The sequence below is a fragment of the Staurois parvus genome, unplaced genomic scaffold, assembly GCF_062004578.1.
Source record: "Staurois parvus isolate SC_StPar_1 unplaced genomic scaffold, SC_StPar_1.0 ptg001451l, whole genome shotgun sequence".
In the NCBI taxonomy this organism is placed as follows: domain Eukaryota; kingdom Metazoa; phylum Chordata; class Amphibia; order Anura; family Ranidae; genus Staurois; species Staurois parvus.
In genome coordinates, this window is record NW_028319247.1 from 566,943 (window position 1) to 584,207 (window position 17,265).

Genomic DNA, 17,265 nt, shown 5'->3' on the forward strand with positions numbered 1-17,265 from the left:
CTCTCCACCGGGACAGGAAACGAGGGAAACCTCCCCTCCGGGACAGGAAACGAGGGAAACCTCCCCTCCGGGACAGGAAGCGAGGGAAAGCTCCCCTGATGAACAGGAATACAAACGCTGAGCCCATTCTATTTGAAACTAAAACCAATAGTGATGACATCGATGTGCCGTCCTCTTCTGTCTTTCAGGATAATTGAGGAATTCAGCGAATGTTCTCTGGCACAAAGCGCAACTGTGTTCATTCTTCAGCAGCAGAATTCCTTTCCATTGCAGAATTGGTGTTCCCACAACACAAAGCTTTGCCTAACACCCCCTGCTCTATGCACACAACCAGCACAGGCCTGACAATGGGGAACCTATTATACTGTTCCTACACAATAATGTAAATAGAACACAATTACCTTCTTCCAGTATCTCCCTATAGAATTCTCTTACACTACAATAGACAGAACGAGGCCATGTTGCTCAATTATCAGACTACAGGCTGACCCTTTCAGGTAAATTCCAGAGCACCTCACTTCATAGACATAACCGACCCCTCCTCCGACTGTTCTCCTCAGCCCTGTGAGGAGCTGTGACTGACTTTCCCGCCCGCCTACGCAAAACACCACGGAGGCCACCCCCCCATCGGTGAGCGCAGCCAATAGCCGCTCGTTCTAGACTCCTTCATTTACAACCCAGTTTCTATTGGCGTTCTCCTGCCGGGAGGTGTTAGCGTGCTGTGATTGGTGGAGGGAGGGTGACGTGCTAAGTGTCTGGCGAGCTTTCACTTCCGGGATAGCCATGGCTGCTGTCAGAGAGCGGAGGGAGCGGGATGGGACGGCGGACGTGTACTCGGTGCTGCTCCCTACCTATAATGAGAGGGAGAACCTGCCTATCATCGTCTGGCTGCTGGTCAAGTACTTCGGAGAGAGGTGACTGCATGCCATAGAGGAGGACTTGTAACCTGAACATGTCATATGTCACCTGGACCAGTCATCTCCCCCCTCCTGTGTCACCTGGACTAGACATCTCCCCCTCCTATGTCACCTGGACTAGACATCTCCCCCTCATATGTCACCTGAACTTGTCATATGTCACCTGGACTAGACATCTCCCCCCTCCTCTGTCACCTGGACCAGTCATCTCCCCCCTCCTCTGTCACCTGGACCAGTCATCTCCCCCCCTCCTCTGTCACCTGGACCAGTCATCTCCCCCCTCCTCTGTCACCTGGACCAGTCATCTCCCCCCTCCTCTGTCACCTGGACCAGTCATCTCCCCCCTCCTCTGTCACCTGGACCAGTCATCTCCCCCCTCCTCTGTCACCTGGACCAGTCATCTCCCCCCTCCTCTGTCACCTGGACCAGTCATCTCCCCCCTCCTCTGTCACCTGGACCAGTCATCTCCCCCCTCCTCTGTCACCTGGACTAGTCATCTCCCACCTGGACTACTCATCTCCCCTCCTATGTCACCTGGACTACCCACCTCCCCCTCCTATGTCACCTGAACTAATCATATGTTGCCTCTACTAGTCATCTCCCCTTGATATGTCACCTAGACTAGTCATATGTCACCTGGGCTAGTCACCTGGGCTAGTCACCTCCCCGACATGTCACCTGGACTAGTCCTTTACCCCTCATATGTCACCAGGACTAGTCACCTTCCCCTCATATGTCACCAGGACTAGTCACCTCCCCTTCACATGTCAATTGGACTAGTCCTCTCCCCCTCACATGTCACCTGGACTAGTCCTCTCCCCCTCGTATGTCACCTGGACTAGTCCTCTCCCCCTCGTATGTCACCTGGACTAATCCTCTGCCCCTGGTATGTCACCAGTGTCTCCCCACCCCTACACTGCAGCTAATCAAGCACTGATTCTGATTGATTAGCTGCTACAATAGCCAGGGAATGGCCACTCTGAACCTGGAAGTGACGTAATACATGTCCCTCTTGAGCTCCTCCTACTCCGAATGGTAGAGTCATTTACTGTGGTCCAGGGGCTCACCAGAAAAACGGGAGAGTCTGGGAGCCACCATGGCCAGGAGGCCATAACTTCATATCTTTCATGATTACTTAAACCAGAAATGTCATTAGAGGCTCCAAAAATCCAATCCTATCTCATATAACCCAGCACATCTCTTATTTCCATTCACACTTTTGCTTTTTACGTAAATGAAACTTATTTTGTCTCTTCAGTGGCTATAAATATGAGATTATCATCATTGACGACGGAAGTCCAGATGGGACATTAGAAGTAGCTAAGCAACTGCAGAAGATCTATGGGAGCGACAAAATAGTAAGTGATCTAATGATCTCTTATTATTTCTCAGCTTCTTGTAAACCCCTCTTATCTTTTGATCTGCTTGTACTATAGTGTGCTGAGTTGGCTTCTTCTAATACATACTTTATATTTAAAGCCAAATGTTTCAGGGATGAAGTAGGGGCACCTGATGTCCAAAAGAATGCACGTTTGATGGTAGATTAAAAGGCATTTATTGAGAATAACGACAAGCACATCAAGCCAACGCGTTTCGGGAGAAAGGACTCTCCCTTCTTCAGGGCTGTTGCTGCACGCTATTAAATGGAAAAGATTCCCAAGCCGGTTAAATATTTCAGAGGAAAACTGACAGAGTGACGGGTGTCGTTCCAGGGTCAGTTTTTCCTCCGAAACCTGGAAAATACATAACTAGTGTGGGAATCTCTCCAGGCGCTCCGTTTTATTATTTTTCTTATTGTTCCAAGTGTACATGTGGAACCGACCTTAAGGCTATACCGGAAAGGCAGCAGCCCGAGCCCTGATCCAGTCAGTCTCCAAACTTTCTAAAGGGCCAGTTTACAGTCTTTCAGATAGTGTCTCAATAGTGCCCCCCGGCTGGTGTTCGGTGGGGGGAATAGCACCCCAGGGCTGGTATTTGGGGGGGGGGGGGAGATGGGTTGAATAGCACCCCATGGCTGCTGGGGGAATAGTGTCTCACGGCTGGTGTTCTGGGGGTGGGGAGAATAGCACCCCACGGTTGGTGGGGTATAGCTCCCCAATGCTGGTGTTCGGGGTGGGGGTGTAATAGCTCCCCACCGCTGGTGTTCGAGGTGGGGGGGAATAGCGCCCCATTGCTGGTGTTCGGGTGGTGTGGAGGAATAGCGCCCCATCGCTGGTGTCGGTGGGGGGAATAGCGCCCCGTGGGCCAGATAGAGACAAGCAAAGACCTGCAGTTTGGAAACCACTGGAGTAAAGTGGACGGTTAGAATCTGTCAGGTTTTTATTACTGGGGAGATGTGTCCTTTTTGTCATGGGGACCCGTGTCTCCAAGACTGAAAATGAGGGGAAGTCCAAACGTTTTCACCCAAACAGGACTAGAGGGGAAATCTTCCAATCAGGCACTTGGTCCAGTGACAAATATCTATGGAGGAAATCCTTTAACTTAAGAGAAACATTCTGTTGTGCCTACAGAACAGGAAGTGATGGGAAATGTCTCTCAATTAGACAGAGACGATGTAAAAAAAAAATGCAAAAAGTAATGAATGCACCTTGTTGATGTCACTGCTTTCTGCTCCATTCAGATCTGGCACAATGGCAGGTGGGACTTGTAGTCTTCCCATTAACTCTGATAATGGTTGCATAGCTGTGTCATCCATTCACAATTTTTTTTTCTATGTTGTCTATGTCCCAGTTGTATGCATGACAGGGAGACTTATCCTCATTTTTAGGAAATGTTGCTATCATTCTGTTCTTTTCTTACAGTTACTACGACCCAGGGAAAAGAAATTGGGGTTAGGTAAGCCTGTCCATGTATTTACATGTCATGCCTGAACCCAGTAACCCAGTCACAGCTGGCTCTGATTTGTGCTTGGCCTGTGGATTTGGGATTTGCTGCCTTTCCCGGGTGACCTTGAATAGATTTTTTTTTTTTTTGTGCTCTTTAGGAACAGCCTATGTACACGGCATGCAGCATGCTTCGGGAAACTTCATCATTATTATGGATGCAGATCTCTCCCACCACGTATGTGCCTGCAGTATTGTCTCTCTCTAAATATTCGGTTTTTCAAATCGTAAAAATAAATGTAATTGCAGGGTGACCTAAAGTGTGCCTAAACCGAAGAATTAAAATGTATTGTATTGCAGCTTACCAGTAACTAGATGGGGTAACTGTATTCATTTTTTTCCCCCTCTTTACCTGATGATCCTGCCAGTAGCATACTTCCTGTCTTAAGGGGACAACACTGTACTGTATCTATGGAGGAACAGCGTTGTCACCCAAGGATAGGAAGTGTGTTAAAACAGCAGAACATCTGTTTCTCTTAGGGCTGATAATAGTGCTTAGAATAACAATACAAAAGGGCAGCACAGTGGCTAAATGTTTAGCACTTCCGCCTGGCAGTACTAGAGTTGTTGGTTTGAATCCCAACCACGGCGCCACCTGCCTGGAGATTGCATGTTCTCCCTGTGCCTGCGTGGGTTTTCTCTGGGTACTCCGGTTTCCTCCCATACTCCAAAGACATACTGGTAGGTTAATTGGCTCCTGTCTAAATTGGTCCTAGTATGTGTATGTATGAATGTGAGTTAGGGACCTTAGATTGTACGCCCCTTGAGGGTTAGGGACCTTAGATTGTACGCCCCTTGAGGGTTAGGGACCTTAGATTGTACGCCCCTTGAGGGTTAGGGACCTTAGATTGTACGCCCCTTGAGGGTTAGGGACCTTAGATTGTACACCCCTTGAGAGTTAGGGACCTTAGATTGTACCCCCCTTGAGGGTTAGGGACCTTAGATTGTACCCCCCTTGAGGGTTAGGGACTGATGTGAATCTACAATATATATATGTAAAATGCTGCGTAAATTGACGGCCCTATATCAGTAGCTGAAATAATACAATAAATTAAAGCGTAAACCAATCACCATATGAAAATCAATGACATAAAGTCTATTATTGTGCAGTATGGTGCTCTCTTCATCCAAAAGAAGTGGTGCCAATATTCCTGTACGGCGCTCCCCTCCTTTGCTCCCACACTCACCGACAGTTGTTGACTCTTACATGTACATAAAGAGTCTCATGCGCTTGTGTCACACTCGCTTGGTGATCGCTGGGACTTGTGTTCCACTGTGTCTCCTACGGTTAGAGGCTGGTATCCTCACATGTGGAAAATGAATGGCAGAAAAGGGGCCACATAGTGTAAGTCCATTTTTATTAATAAACAATGTTAAAATCAATTGCACTTTCAGAAAAACCGTAATCAAAAGCATTCAGAAACGCCATTCTGGAAGTTGCGCAGCAGCGTGCGTTCCACTGGCCGGATGTGGAAGTGACGTCACGTCTAGTCTCCGACTAACGCGTTTCGCCCCTCCCACAGAGCGTCTTTGGAGGCTCTAGAACTAACCGAGGGAACACATGTCCCGGTGATCACCAGAGTGTGACACAAGCGCAAGAGACTGTTTACATATAAGAGCCAACAACTGTCAGTGAGTGTGGGAGCAAAGGAGGGGAGCACCGCACAGTAATATTGGCACCATTCCTTTTGGATAAGGAGAGCACCATGGCACTTTATACTACATGATAATAGACTTTATGTGATTTGATTTTCATATGGTTATTGGTTTACAATTAATATTTAGGGCAGCGCTTTGATTTGTTTTGCATTTTGTAATTTTAAAGGGATATTCACAGCAGCAGCCCTACATATCCACAATTAAGTCCCAATTATATATGTTTGTAGCATTTCATGTACTTAATGTAGCTGGCACAATTTTTAAACACATTTTTTTTAGATGACACACTAAATAATAGTCCTAGCGCGGGTGGTTGTGCTTAAAATAACACCACTGAATACACAGGACAGCACTGGATTTCTGGCAGGATTAAAAGATATATTTGGCACTTATTGACCAAATATTAACATAACATCATTTCAATGTTTTATTTACTATTGTTCATTATCTGTGATGCACAGACTACCTTAATGCTGATATGTGCTGTGTAAATCCAATGTAACATTGGTATGTTTACCAGACCAAATGGCAGCAAATGAGAGAAGCTCATTTTTGGGGGGGTTTTATATAGTTTAAACTGCAAGATTTCTCTGTCCTGGTTTATCACTATATTTATATGTTTCAACTGCTCCTGTTACCTCCTCCTTAAAATAAAATAATGGGCACTGCAGGTATACAGACCCAGGAACAATATAGGGGAAGTGTTGTGTACCTGCACGTCATCATGCTACTCAATGGACCAGTAGATAAATTGTTGGATATAGGTTGCATTACCAAACTTTTAATGTTTGTTTTCTTTTGCAGCCCAAATTCATCCTAGAATTTATAAAGTAAGTATTCTAATTTATCATGTTAAAACAAATTTAGGTTTTTTTTTTGTTCATTTTTTATTTTTTTTACATGGATTACTAAAGGATGTTTCCCATGTATGCAAGTATATATTCGAGTTCCAATGACAGAAATCCCCTTGCTTTGGAGAGCTTTTCGCATCCTTCCTGCTGTGTCTCTGGCACAGGAAGTGAAGGGTAAACTCTTCATTGGATCACAGAGGGAAAAAAGCCCTGACAGGTCTTAACCCATTCCTACCCACATTCAAAACAGGTTTTTTGTTTTTTGTTTTTTTTTTGAGGGGGGGGTTCAAATCTTTAGAAAGGGGAACACAAACAATATAGTTTTGGAGCTGAAAATGACATTTCTGGTGCCTAGCCTGCAGCCCTGAAGGCCCCCCCTATAGCATGCCCCCAGTCTCCATCCACTCCTGTAGCATGCCCCCAGTCTCCATCCACTCCTGTAGCATGCCCCCTCTCTCTGGCTGTGTACTGTTGCATGTATCTGACAGCACTTTGGTGATCAGCGTCAGGGCCACACTTGGGGGGCCTCCCCTTATCAAATAAGTTGATCACTATTGCTGTACAATATTATACTTTAATCTGTTCCATAAATATTTCCTCTTCTCTGTCCTTTTTGTTTGTATTTCTCTCATGTTTCCCTTTCACAGAAAACAGAAAGAAGGGGACCTTGATGTTGTGTCTGGCACTCGCTACATTGGAAATGGTGGTGTTTATGGCTGGGATTTAAAAAGGAAAATAATCAGGTTTGTAAGGGAAAAAACGTGATAGATTTAGGCTTCATTCTTGCCTCATGATTTGAAATTGTGGCCAGAATTGTTACAGTTCTGCCTGCAATTCTGAATTGCAGCGGAATGTATGAAGCACATTTTAGGTACCTTTATTAATGGCACCCCCAAAAGTGTGCGACTCTGGCACAATTGTCACATGGTAGAATCATGTGGTAATTGCAACAAACCGCGAGTTTAAAAATCACGCTAACCTTGTCACCCAAAAAGGAACAAGAGCTTCTTTTGGGCTACAAATGTGCATAGTGCAATCCATTGAATTGAATGGACCGCCCTATGTGTGACAAGTAAAATTGCATGAAAGTTGCCCAACAAAAATCGCAAGCAGGAACGCGGGGCCTTAATGCCTTTTTTTTTTTTTTCCTCTTTTCATGTAAAGATAGTGTAAGTAAAACCTTTATTCTTCGTCCAGCCCAAAACTGGCCATACACTGCAGGATTTCTCTTATTCAAAACCACAAATTGAACAAGATGAATTTTATGCTTTTCCTATCTTTGCTAGACAGTATGGATGGAGGAATCTGCAGTGCAAGTTGATCGAATTCTGGCAGCTGATACAGCTGCAGTTCAGCTGTCAATTTTCTGTTCATTTCCTTTTGTATTTCAGATCAAAGTGAGGATACCAATTAGACAGGACATTTTTTTTTTTTTTCTCAGTGAATGGCCAGCTCTACAGTGACTGCAATCTCCTGTCCAGATTCCGGTCACTTCTTCTTAGGCTGCTTTCAGACTGATGTAGTGTGGTCTGGCCACACCACAGGTGCAGCGCAGCTTTCTTATGTGTTTTGAGGGGGTTAGCTGCACTTTCCCAGAGTTCTATTGTGTCTCATTGTTTTGGTGCACTATCTGAAAGTGCATCAAAACTCCTGCACGCTGCATCTTTAGTGTGCTTTCCATGGGAAAGCGTAGCTAACGCACTACAAACACATGGGTAAGCTGTGCTGCACCCGCTGTGCTGTCAAACTGGATCACATCTGGCGGCTGTAGTATTACATTCACCAAAAATTATGAATTTAGAGGTTGACCCTGAGGCTCCCTATGTCACAAAAATTGGACTACTGATCTAGCTTTTCAGATGTGTGGACAACACTGAAGCAATGCTGTTGACTGGCACTGTTGGTATCATGAATCAAACTCTGTTCTTTTACCAGAACCACTGCTTCTTCTGAGAGTCTGTGGGGTTGATTTACTAAGCCTGGAGCATTCCAAATATGGTGTAGTTTATACATAGTAGTCAATTGGCTTCTAACTTCACTTTTTTCACTGAAGCTTTGACAAAGCTGATTGATTTCTGTGCAGAGCTGCACCAGATTTTGCCATCTCCAGTTTTAGTATATCATCCCTATAGGTTGCTGGGTCATACCATGGCCTCAACTTATGCCTGTGACATGTGCCTCTGGATATGGGGCTACATAATAATTGATGTTCTCTGAATACTGGTGACACTAACTTGCTTTTTTATATTTCAATTTCTTAAATCTGACAGCCGAGGAGCAAACTTCCTGAGCCAGGTATTGCTGCGCCCTGGAGCCTCGGACTTAACTGGAAGTTTCAGGTGAGCCATACCTCCTACATCTTCTTCCTGTGAATAAGGTGGAACACAAACTGAGAGATAAGTGCAGGTTACATTTCTGCTATACCTCCATTGCTGGAGGGCTGAGCAGGAATGCTATTTAACTTTATTATTAGTATTTCAGCTACTTATATAGTGCTGTCAATTTTACGCCGCGCTTTACATATATATTGTACATTCACATCAGTCCCTAACCCTCAAGGAGTGTACAATCTAAGGTCCCTAACTCACATTCATACATACACATATTAGGGACAATTTAGACAGAAGTCAATCAACCTACCAGCATGTCTTTGGAGTGTGGGAGGAAACCGGAGACCCGGAGGAAACCCACACAGGCACAGGGAGAACATGCAAAATCCAGGCAGGTCGTGACATGGTTGGGATTCGAACCAGCGACCCTAGTACTGCCTGGTAGAAGTGCTAACCTCTTAGCCACTGTGCTGTCCCATTATGTTCTTTTTTTTTTTTTTTTTTCTCCAGTCTGGAGGAGGGGGGTGTCTGCTTGCAATATAATTACCGTATCCTTTGTGGTTGGTTAGGAGAGCTGCAGACCCTCCCCCTAATAAAGATTCCTTCCCTTTTTTATCTTGATATTTTTTCTCCCTTCTTTTTCCTCTACTGCCACGCACCTACTACACTCCTCCTACACAGACATACCTATGGATGGATATTTAAAAGGGTGTTGCTCGCTGGTATTTTTTACAACCCCTTGCCACCCAGACAAGGCCCCTACTACCAACTAGTATCGGGTTGGACTCCCTTTTGCCTTCAGAACTGCCTTAATTCTTCATAGATTCAACAAGGTGTTGGAAACATTCCTCAGAGATTTTGGTCCATATTGACATGAGTTACTGTTGCCTTTCTATCATCTGGAACCAGTCTGCCCATTCTCCTCTGACATCAACCAGGCATTTTCCTCCACACAACTGCCACTCACTGGATCTTTTTTCTTTTTTGGACCTTTCTTTGTAAACCCTAGAGATGGTTGTGCGTGAAAATCCCAGTAGAGCAGCAGTTTTTGAATTACTCAGACCAGCCCTTCTGGCACCAACAAAAATGCCACATTCACTCAAGTCACTCAAATCCCCTTTCGTCCCCATTCTGATGCTCAATATGAGCTTCAGCAAGTCATTTATTTATTTATTTATCGAGTTTATATAGCGCCAAAGGGTTTGCTCAGCGCTGTACAATAGAGGGGGGGGGACAATACATGAAACAGTACAGTAACATCAAACAGCACACAAGGGGTAAGAGGGCCCTACTCTTTCGAGCTTACAATCTAGGAGGGAGGGGGTAGAGGTACAGGAGGAAATGGCTGTGGGGGATGGAGTGGTAGGAGGAGGGAAGGGCAGCGGCTGTTAGGTGAGGGTGGGGTAGGCTTCCCTGAAGAGGTGGGTTTTCAGGGAGCGCCTGAAGGTGAGGAGGGAAGGTGACAGTCTGATGGATTGGGGTAGTGAGTTCCAGAGGATGGGGGAGGACCTGGAGAAGTCTTGCAGTCGTGCGTGGGAGGAGGAGACCAGGGAGCAAGATAGAAGGAGGTCCTGTGAAGAGCGAAGGGTACGGATAGGGTGGTACCTGGGAATCAGGTCAGTGAGGTAGTTAGGGGCAGTGTTGTGAATGGCCTTATAGGTCAGAGTGAGCAGTTTGAATTTAATGCGTTGGGCAATGGGGAGCCAGTGGAGGGAGAGGCAGAGGGGGGTGGCAGAGGTGGAGCGGCTGGTGAGGTGGATGAGTCTGGCAGCTGAGTTCAGGATGGTCTGAAGCGGGGAGAGTTTGCACTGGGGTAGGCCGGTGAGGAGGGAGTTACAGTAGTCAAGGCGTTAGATAATCAGGGAGTGTACGAGTAGTTTGGTGGTGTCTGGGGTAAGGAAGGAGCGTATCTTGGCGATGTTCCGGAGGTGGAGCCTGCATGTGTTTGTAAGTGATTTGACATGAGGTTGAAAGGAAAGGTTTGAGTCCAGAATGACGCCAAGGACCTTGGCTTGCTGGGCGGGATTGATGGTGGTGTTGTTGGTAGTGATGGAAAGGATGGGGGGGGGGGGGAAGGGGGAAAGACGAGAAGCTCGGTTTTGGAGAGGTTGAGTCATCTTCACCACCTCTAGATACCTAAATGCACGGAGTTGCTGCCATGTGATTGCCTGATTAGAAATTTGTTTTACCAAGCAATTGAACAGGTGGACCTAATAAAGTGGCCGGTGAGTGTATTTTGGTTGTCCGTAGGTGATCCTAGAAGAAAGAAAATGGCCTTCAGATCCTGCAGATCACCCATCATTTGAAGGACGAAGCAATTATGTCTAACTTGAGCCAAAACTTTTTTTGCAATCATTTTAGTAAAGCCCAGAACCTCTGTCAGGGTTTTACTGTCTGGTTCCTGTAGGGAAGGTTTCTTCACATCCCGTCTATTTGATTTGTGTAAGAACAAGAAATGTAAAATGTGAAAAATCTTCCTCATGGGTTTCGACAGCAACACAAATGTGTTTGTTTTTTTTGTAGAGGAAGGAAGAATTAGAATGTCTGTGTCCATTGAGAGAATTTCCCTTCATTTCCTACCCAGATGACAATACAGGAAGTGAAGGGATCTGTCCAAAGGAGACAGAATGCAGTTCTTTGGATTTGATGTGGTCCTATAAGTTCCACATTCATGTTACTAGAAAATGGTGAACTGAACTTTTGGTTGAAGGCAGAGTTTATGTATTTGCTGTTACTCATAGGCATAACCTAGGCAGGCTGATTTCTAATCAAGACTCAAAAGAAAGCAAACATGTAATGAAACTATTATTAGTGCCGTGTGCACAATACAAAGGCAAAGCATTCATAATAGAATACAGTTTTATATACAGAACTTTACCATTTCTTTTACAGGTTATACAAGAAATCTGTCCTGCAGAAATTGGTGGAGAACTGCGTATCCAAGGGCTATGTCTTCCAGATGGAAATGATCGTCAGAGCCCGGCAGTTTAATTACACCATCGGAGAGGTAAAAATACTTATCCTGAAATCTGAAAGAGATCTCCACCAAGGTGCTTACCTACCTTTCCATATACTCTCCTCCTGGGTCTGAAATCTTCTCAAGCTCTGGCTTGTCTGTGTAGAGAGTCCCCATTGAGTTGAATGTGGCCGTTCCCCTATCAACCTCATTGTAGGAGTTGCATAGTTAGTCTGGCTGAAAAAAGACAAAAGTCCATCCAGTTCAACCATAGAAAAAAAAAGTTATAATCCTACAGCCACAGTTGATCCAAAGGAAGGCAAAAAAACAAAAAAACAGCAAAGCATCAACCAATTTGCTCCTGCTGGGAAAAAAATTCCTTCCTGATCCCCCGAGAGGCGACCGGATATTCCCTGGATCAACTTTACCTATTAATGTTCGTATCCAGTTATATTCTGTGTATCCAAGAAACAGTCCAATCCAGGGTGCTTCTCTATTTGTCTATGGGGGCTTACTGTACACAGTGGGAGGCCACCATTGTCGGGCTGCAGTAGTGGGGGTGTTTGATATATTTGATTAGGAGGAAGGTGGGCTGGTGGGGATTTTTGGAAACCCTAACATTTCTTTACTACCATAGTTTTGATCCAATGAAGCAGTTAAAGAATATTTCCATCCAAAACTGTTTTGATAGAGCAGAGAGGGGTCAGGACCTCTGTCAGGTTTTCATTGTCAGTGTCCCCAGTGGGATGATTAGCCTCATTATTGGTACAGGAAGTGAAGGGCTAGATGAAGAAGATGGAGCCTTTTCTAGAAGGTGATCCCACCCGCAATGTTGCAGTACTGGTCTAGACCTGCACTAGTGCGTTACTGTGTGTAGCCTGCAGGTGGCAGCGTTCAGAACATAAATCAAATTTGCACAGACGCCAAGGCCATGTTTTGTAGTCATACACGGAAAGATTTTATCAGATAAATATATTCTTCCCTCCTCCATATTAGGTGCTGCAGTTCTGCATAGCACAGTTTTATATTGAGTCAGTGGGACAAAATGTTCGTTGAGATATTTATACTTCTGAAACTTCCTGTATGCACTGCGCCCACCATTGAATTCTGGGAATTCCCCTGTTAGCAGGAGGTGATTTCAATGTATTATGTGAAATGGTGCTACCAGATAGTTACAGCTGTATGCTTCTGAGGGAATGTTGTTGCCATGTCCCATCCTGGCATGTTACCAAGCTGTGTATACTGGACAACATGACAGGTTTACTTCACAGTCAGCTCTTAGGGGAGCGGCGACAAAGTGGCCAATTAGCAGACCTTAGTGCTGTCACATGGGGTGGGGGTGAGGGTTTTAATGCCCAACTTTCCCCAAAAATTTTGTTTTGGATAGAGCAGGAAAAGGTTAAAGAGGAACTTCAACTGTGTCTGCAAAAAGGAAAAGTCAGTAGCTGACTTGTACAAAGCCAAGTCCTGAGCTGCCTTTTGTATAACCCAATATCTGCAAGGCAGCCTTCGGTCCCGTGCCGCCATCTTGGATTCAGCACAATATCTTCAAGGCAGCCTTCGTTCCCGTGCCACCATCTTGGATTTAGCACAATATCTGCAAGGCAGCCTTCGTTCCCGTGCCACCATCTTGGATTCAGCACAATATCTGCAAGGCAGCCTTCGTTCCCGTGCCACCATCTTGGATTCAGCACAATATCTGCAGCGCATCCTTCGTTCACGTGCCACCATCTTGGATTCAGCACAATATCTGCAAGGCAGCCTTCGTTCCCGTGCCACCATCTTGCATTCAGCACAATATCTGCAAGGCAGCCTTTGTTCCTGTGCCGCCATCTTGGATTCAGCACAATATCTGCAGCGCATCCTTCGTTCACGTGCCACCATCTTGGATTCAGTATCCGGCTGTACCTTGCTGATCAGTAATAGCCAGCTCCCCACTTTTGCATTCATGCGATGTGTGGATTGGAGGAGACTCTTAGGTCACACATCCAGTGAGGCTGCTATCTCAGTTGGATGCAGGTGGGAAGGTGGATGTACCCAGCAATCACCCCTTTTGCATAGGCAAAGATTAAAAAAATCGGTGCAAGTACCTTGATGGATGAAAAGCCGCTTGCTACCCCCAAAAAATATTACTTTTCTAATGTGACCTGGTGAATTTGACAGGTACCCGCTCCCACTTCCACTGCGATCGGAAGCGGAAGTTATCAGCCCCCCTCCCTCCCCATAGTCTGGAACACATAACAGGTCCCAGAAGACTACAGGGCAATTCACAAAGTGCAGCGCTTCTCGCTCATGCACAGTGGGCACCTGGCTGTGAAGCCACAAGCTGTCACAGCCGGGTGCCCACACTGAAGATGCCGGCACCCAGGGAGAGAAGACGGCCGGTGAAACCAGCGGTGGTCAGGAAACCGCTGGACCAAGGGACAGGTAAGAGTCTGTATTTTTAAGAGTCAGCAGCTACAGTTTTTGTAGCTGCTGACTTTTATTTTTTTTTTTTCCAGGTGGAACTCCACTTTAAGCCTTAATCTCTGAACAGAACAATTTGTTTTGTGGTCTGTGAGCCACCAGGGAAGTTTCCCTTTTACTTCTGTCCCAGAGATGTAATGGGAAGTGAGGAAATCTCTTCTAAAGTGAGAACCATTGCCTTCTAAGACCGTTGTCATTGAAATAGGTGTCCTCTTTGGAATATTTTCCTTTACCTTTTGTTTTGGTGACAATTCCAAAATGTTGGATTTTTCACCCCTTTCCTGGTGACCATGGTTACAACGACATATAGAGAGCGTGAATCTACCTAGAAGGGACACAGACTGCAATAAAAGCCTGAGAAGAGTTCTTACAGAATAAAAAAAAGTTTTGGCTGTGCATGAACTTTGGGGAATATTTTGTATATCAGTAAATTTTAACGTTTACCAAACAATTCTTGCGGGTCAATCACTGTCATTCAAACCACATGCACCAGGAAGAGTGGAAGATTCACGTGCATTAAAGGTCCAGTGTTGTGCTGCATAGTCTAACTTCCCGATCTATTTGATTCCTCAACAGGTTCCAATATCGTTTGTGGACCGTGTGTATGGAGAGTCGAAGCTGGGGGGAAATGAGATTGTCTCCTTCTTGAAAGGCCTGTTAACATTATTCGCAACCACATGACCCCCAGAGCGTGGCATCTACCCAATCATTGATCCCTCCCTCCTTATAATGATATCTGACCAAATAGAGGTTCAGATAATTAACATGGTTTTGTAGAAAAGGACTGAAGAAGTAATAAACTTTTTTTTGTATATAAATGAAGTCTATTTTTCAACGTTTTGATTTGGCTGATAATACAATGTTACATGCTAATAAGAAATTTTCACAAATGCTGGAATTTCCACACTGGGGGAGATATTTCCCTGCATGCAGCTCACTTCTTGTCATTTTTTTTCCCCCCATAAAAGAATATTGGCATCTTTTCCTGGTAAGCATTTTAAAAGGTCAGTATATTCTAAGTGAAAATATTATGGCGTTCTTAGGATTAAATCCTTATAATTTCCGAATTCTGGTAAATTGTAGCTTAACAGTGCTAGTGTACAGCCTATCAGGAGTCCATCTTATACCCAGCTTAGGTTGTCTTTTAAATGTCAGGCTGCGTTTGATTGGCTCCAAATATGGCTTTCTGTTAAGTGTTAAAGAAGATAAAAATGCAATCCCTAAAATTTCATTTTTAACACATTAAAGAAGATCTTCAGTCCCCATCATGCTGGCCCCACCCTCCTCAACAGCACGGCTATCTCTGAAAATCTGTCACATGTGCCAAGCTTCCCCGCGCATGCCCCCTCTATAACTGTGACATCTTTGCACATGCATGGGGAAAACCTGGCATGTGCACAGATAGGCCAACAGTCTCTGCTGGGCTGTGAAGGATGGGCAGAGTACTTTGACACATCTGTGCATGAGTGGAATCATCATTGAAGCCAAAAAGTTAAAGGAAGAAAAAAAGACAAAAAAAAATCTAATTATGGGTGAGGGAAGGGGTTGGAGCCAGCTGCAAAGAACTTGTTTTGTTTTTTTTTGGATGAAGTTCCAATTTAATGTAAGTTCATAGGTCTTCTTAAGTCTCTTTACACCTGCATCTTTATTAAAAGAATCCCTGGTTACCCTGACATGAATAAATGTTATTTAGCTATCCCTGGAGCATAAGTTGACCAGAAGAGATCTGTTGCAGTGAGATGTAACAAAGTATGAAAAAAAAGTGAAAATAAGAGATGAACAACATGTAACGCAGCAACACTGTATCCAGCTCCAAATCACATAAGAAAAATGGGCAGAGAGATTTGTAGTTACATCTCTGCTACAAAGTTGCTAGTATGACATAATTATAAAACATTGGGCCTTTTCACATGGGCAGACACCGCCAAGCAGATCCGCATGCTCAGTGGGGGATCTGTCTGCTTATCCCCACTGGGCAGGTGGGTGACAGATCCATGTCCGCTATGTTTATGCACAGCAAACACGGACAGAGCCCGCTGTTCTTTATGGGGTGGTCGGATGTAAACAAACTGCCTGTCTGTTTTACATCCAGCTATCATCCGATCCAACAGATGGATGGGGAATGGATCTCCATCCATCTGTTTTTAGAGGACCGGATCAGATGCAGGTGGATGTAAACAGACACATGTCCGTTTACATCCTCCTCCCCATAGAGAACAAAGGGTGGTCCAATCGGGTCCGTCTGAAAAATGGACAGGTGGATCCGGTGAGTCCACCCATATGATAATAGTTTTGCTTGTTGATGAAAGCTACATAGTTACTAATGTGATCCGTCCTTATAAAACACAATGCTGTAGCTGAACAATGCCACAGAGCATACAGCCCATTCATATGTCAAAAATTGGGACCTCCATAGGACCCCAAGGCTGTTAGAGCGATTACCTGCCAATGAGCATGAATCACTTGCAGGTAAATATTCCATGAGTGAATACATGAGAGTGTCTGTAAATGGCTGAAGGAATCAGTCTCATTGTTTTCAGTGGGGCTTCCAGCCCAAAGCTAATGACCAGAAACCACGCTGGGTCTCCTGCATCTAATCACAAATGGTTATTTGGTTGGTTCAAAGCATGGATGCAGTGCACTGCTAGAGTGTATCCAACACAAAAATGAAATCTATTGTAGCCAGCTGGTCCTTAAAGTGGAAGAAAACCCGAGCTATGACTAAATGTTCCCTCCCTTTACCTATCCTGCCTACCTGGTATAAAAGTAACCTGTGTATTTACCTATTTTTAGTCTGCTCTGGTCCAGTCATCCAGCAGCTCTGTGTAATGGAGCGCTTGACAACGGCTGTGAATTCCAGGAGCCATGACGTCACCCATAGGCTACTATGGCCCAGCCGTTGGCACTCCCTCCTCTCCCCTGCAGCAGCTGTTTACTGACACACAGGGATTATGTGACTGGAGCAACTTAAAAAATAGGTCTGTACACATGTTCTTTAAACAGGCTAGGCAGGATAGGTGAGAGGAGGGGCGGTGGGAACATTTAAAAAAAATAGTTATAGCTAGGCTTTTCTTCCTCTAGCCTTGTCACACTTGCCTGTTTCAGTGCACCAAACTTTGCGTTTTGTTGTTACATTACATTTCAAGCAGAAATCCTATTATTTCCTATGGGACTGGTTCACATCTTTGTACTGCAGTTCAGAAG

General features: G+C 44.9%; 1 protein-coding gene across 1 annotated transcript; it reads left to right on the top strand.

The window, feature by feature from the left end:
- The first annotated feature begins 751 nt into the window (after positions 1-751).
- Positions 752-14,879, top strand: DPM1 (dolichyl-phosphate mannosyltransferase subunit 1, catalytic). The gene is made up of 9 exons (XM_089662266.1): positions 752-914; positions 2,176-2,275; positions 3,719-3,752; positions 3,901-3,977; positions 6,263-6,288; positions 6,957-7,052; positions 8,580-8,648; positions 11,532-11,646; positions 14,638-14,879. The coding sequence occupies exons 1-9, from the start codon at positions 784-786 to the stop codon at positions 14,740-14,742; spliced, it is 753 nt and encodes a 250-aa protein (XP_089518392.1). The 5' UTR covers positions 752-783; the 3' UTR covers positions 14,743-14,879.
- The last annotated feature ends 2,386 nt before the right edge of the window (positions 14,880-17,265 follow it).

What these genes read in the sequence shown, in the direction of transcription:
- DPM1 (XM_089662266.1), top strand. Translation starts at nt 784, where the DNA reads ATGGCTGCTGTCAGAGAGCGGAGGGAGCGGGATGGGACGGCGGACGTG. An exon ending in GTCAAGTACTTCGGAGAGAG is followed by an intron (nt 915 to 2,175) that starts GTGACTGCATGC and finishes TTGTCTCTTCAG; the next exon opens with TGGCTATAAATATGAGATTA. An exon ending in ATGCAGATCTCTCCCACCAC is followed by an intron (nt 3,978 to 6,262) that starts GTATGTGCCTGC and finishes TTTCTTTTGCAG; the next exon opens with CCCAAATTCATCCTAGAATT.